The sequence below is a fragment of the Mobula birostris genome, chromosome 2 (assembly GCF_030028105.1).
Source record: "Mobula birostris isolate sMobBir1 chromosome 2, sMobBir1.hap1, whole genome shotgun sequence".
In the NCBI taxonomy this organism is placed as follows: domain Eukaryota; kingdom Metazoa; phylum Chordata; class Chondrichthyes; order Myliobatiformes; family Myliobatidae; genus Mobula; species Mobula birostris.
The window spans coordinates 229,140,415-229,144,451 of NC_092371.1; the positions used below are offsets into that span (position 1 = coordinate 229,140,415).

The 4,037-nt window shown below is 41.5% G+C and overlaps 1 protein-coding gene across 1 annotated transcript; it reads right to left on the reverse strand.

Moving 5' to 3' along the window:
* Positions 1 to 1,444, reverse strand: fabp7b (fatty acid binding protein 7, brain, b). The gene is made up of 4 exons (XM_072279186.1): positions 1,288 to 1,444; positions 843 to 1,015; positions 468 to 569; positions 1 to 378 (listed from the first exon to the last, which is right to left on the reverse strand). Exons 1-4 carry the CDS (start codon positions 1,358 to 1,360, stop codon positions 328 to 330), a joined length of 399 nt encoding a protein of 132 aa, XP_072135287.1. The 5' UTR covers positions 1,361 to 1,444; the 3' UTR covers positions 1 to 327.
* Positions 1,445 to 4,037: the final 2,593 nt, after the last annotated feature.

Consider the following 4,037-nt stretch of genomic DNA (forward strand, 5'->3'; position numbering starts at 1 on the left):
GCAACACGTTTATTGACCGCTTCAACTTCCCAGTCTCACTAAAACACAGGCCCATCGCGACTACGTTCCGTTTTATAAAAAATAAAAAAAAGTGGATAAGTGATGTACAAGTATTAAAAATGCTATTCTGTTAATTTTTTTTACAACGTAAAAGCAGTATTTCGTATCTTGTTACAAAATAGGTTCGTAGATTGGCTCCTCGTTGGAAATCCATGGAAGTCACAGTCCAGTCAGAGGAAGAACCATTCCAGATTTCAAATACTGCCGCGAGTCCAATGAACGGGACCCGATTGCTCTGCTAGGGGTACAGGCCCTTCCCTTGGAATGCTATGCCTTCTCGTAGGTACGAACCGCAACGACATCGTCGTATGTTAGGGTCTGTTCAAACATAATTCAACAAATCAACACAAAGCCTTTCAAACTGAAGGAATACAATAGAAACGAAACGTGGTCGCACGTTAACGTACCATAATCATTTTCCCATCTTTAATTTCTCTGACAAAACTAGTTTCCTTTCCATCCCATTTCTGAACATGAACAAGTTTCTCACCCTCCAACTGTATCGTCGTCTGTTGGCAAGAAGAAAAAAAACGAATTACTGATCTGCGAACTTAATTAGTTACAATGAACAAGAGACTGAACATCATTTGCGGTATTATAGTATTTAAATGCAGGTCAGAGCATAAAGATAATGCAGCACGTTCGGAAAGCATTTGAAACAAATCTCTGCTTACTTTCTTATGTGCTCTTAACCTGGAGATCGGGCACCGAAGAAAGATTACTTTTTAGCTCATTTATCTATGAATCCAATACTGAATGGAAAGGCCATTTCTCGTACGTACTTTGCAATTTCGGTCATCCGCTGTAGTTTCGTCGAACTCTTCTCCCAGCTTGAAACTGATTTCGGTGTTCTTAAAGGTGCTCAGGGTCTTCAGCGTCACCGTATCCCCCTCTTTGCTGATGATAATCGTCGGTTTCGTGACATTCCCGACTTGTCTGGTAGCGAAACTCACACCTGCCAAAATACAGACATTGCGCGAAATTTCCACTCTCTATTCAAAGCGAGAGAAAGAAATAAAGACCGACTATATGGAGTTCGCCTTGAACGGACAATTGTAAGGAATTATTTACACTGAAGAAAATTAATCAATCAAACTTAGTTTCTTAATGATTTCCCGCGTGGTTCAAAATGAAATCGCGTTAATTTCAAGCAAATGCATCCGTCTGGACTGCCCGGTTTAAGATTCATTAATTTACAGTTCTGCCGGTTTGCAGCGAGTTGCTTACCCAAGGCTTTCATATACGCATCGAAATTCTCGCTTTCAATGAGCTTCCAAGTTCCGACGAAAGCATCGACCATGGTGACGGTGCCGAAGATTGGAGAAATTTGAAGAAAGTGAAAGGGGAGACTTCACGTCGAGAACTAGCCTCACAGTTGGAATTAGCGGTCCCGTTGACTGCAAAGCTGCTGGTGCGGCTCGGCGCGAAGGATACCCCTAAATACCGACCCACCGGCAAGGAGGAGTCACGGGCGGAGCATGCGAAACTGCATGGAATAAACTGCATTCCGTCAACTGTGAATGAACAACCAGAAAGTTGCAGAAAGACCTCAAGAAAGTAAAGTAAGAACAAAGCATTAGCCTATTTTAAAAAGATCTAAAACCGGAAGCGCAATTAAAACGAAGAACAATGGTTTTTGTTAAGTCTATGAATTACAACATTAAGAAATTCCTCTCCAGGTGTCTTCTGACTACGAAATAAAACAAACTTTTCTGATCTATCAAGCAAAATCTCTATTCCCGAGCACTGTATTCAGATTAACGTCCTACCTGAATTGTATTAAAATGTACACGAATAGATTTTTTTTCTGGACGGCAAGAGATCTTTACGTTTAGCTTTGATGCCATTTAAATGCAAGTTGTATCGTTGCAAATAGGCATCTTCTGTCGTAACTGTTGATCGATGCAAAATGAATTTCAGGGCAGTATACTGTGACAGATATGTGCTTTGATAATACATTTTCAGTACTTTGAATTTTGGATTTGCTTTCTAAAATAATATTTTAGATGGAATTTAATTCAATCAATTGATTAAATGCGGTGTTTCATATTTGTAACGATGGAATCCAGTTAATTGTCTCCAAGGTGATTTAAAAACGAATTAGTTACAGCAAATTGTGCCGAATGGGGTTTAGGAAAGGAAAGAGTAAATCCGCGCCGGGTAGATTTGTCACGGCGAAAGCGACGCCTATTGTTCCGTTTAGTGACAACGTCACGCTCGAAGGGAAATGCTAGCGGATAGTTATTATTAAAATATTGCTTTTCATTCAAATGTGCCTACACTAGAGTTACTAAACAGAGATGAGAATTGAGTAGCACTTTTGAAAACTGAAATATCCTTTCTTGTTAAGCATCTTTCTGGATTTTTGCTGAGATCAGGTAGGTTTCCATTGTAGATATGCTATGTTGGCGCAGGAATGTTTGGCCACATGTGGACTGACACCACCAGCACACCGTTAGGTTGATAACACAAACGACGGATTTCAATGTTTCGATGTACAAATGATAAATAAATGCATCTGAATATGAATAATTTGGTCTGCCCCAGTTTGCTTGCCTACTTCTGTAGAAGCGAAGGACTTTTTTGTTGTTGGCAAGTTCAAAACAATGTGATGTTCTGTCACTGAGGCTGCTGGCCGGCTCTCCAGATCAGGAGGTGTGACCCATGGACCAATGCTTCTGGGACACAAGCCAGGGCCTGATCAACCCTGGTTGGGTCATCTGGCCGACCATGTCTGATGTTGAAGGACCCGAAATGCCCGATGACCCCAGGTTACATCTCTGATGATGTGTCCCACCGCATCCTAAGATGCATCTCAGCATCTATTCATTTTTTCCCTATCAGTTCAACCTGGGAGAAAGTGCACAGTGCACCAATCATCAATGGATCAATGAGCTGTAATTTCGGTATTACTTTATTTATTATTAAATGGACAAGGTGCCGACACGGCAAGTACCCAGAAGCTTGGGCACTTGAAGCTGACCCAACTGAAGGATAGTGAGTGGGGTGAAAAAGGGTTTAAAGCCTTTAGCAGTTGAAACATCAGCAACAGTCTGCACCATCATTTTGGACACTACCAGGATCTGAAAAGAAGGATTTGATGGATGGACATCCACCAGTAGAAGAAAATTTAAAAGCAAAACCACAGATACTGGAAATCTGAAGTACAAAATATAAAACGCTGGAAACAACAGACCCTGGAAGCCTTGTGGAAAGTCTAAAAGAGCCAGCTTTTCTGGTTGAAGACTCTTTGTTGTAACCGGGAAATTGAGAAAGCTATTTAGTTTTAAGCTACACACATAAAAATTGCTGGTGAACGCAGCAGGCCAGGCAGCATCTATAGGAAGAGGTACAGTCGACGTTTTGAGCTGAGACCCTTCGTCGGGACTAACTGAAAGAAGAAATAGCAAGAGGTTTACTGTCCCTTCTTTCAGTTAGTCCTGACAAAGGGTCTTGGCCCGAAACGTTGGCTGTACCTCTTCCTATAGATGCTGCCTGGTCTGCTGTGTTCACCAGCAATTTTTATGTGTGTTGCTTGAAATTCCAGCATCCGCAGATTTCCTCATGTTTTAGCTTTAAGCTGTTCAGAAGGTAAAGTGGGGGAATGGTTAGGACTAAGGGTTCTCATTGATAGGGTGGAGCGAGGATTGTCATGGAAATGAGATGCAAATGAGTCACCCGGATGCTGAAATAATATGGGCAATTAGAAAGAGGATCCAGCAAGTGAACGTAAAAGCTATGGAATGAGAACAGTTAGAGATTGAGAACACAAGCTAATGAACATAATGTTGTAACATCCCTTCTTCAAGCAATTCCAAACTTTGGGGCTATCAGATTGGTTAATTTTTAAGTTTTGGCTTCAGGACAAGATTAATTTGCTGGTTTGTGCTGTGTCCATCAATGGGCCCAGAGCTGATTGGTCATTACCATCTACCAGCCATCCTTGAGTGAGACCCATCCCTGCTTTTCCCTTTGAC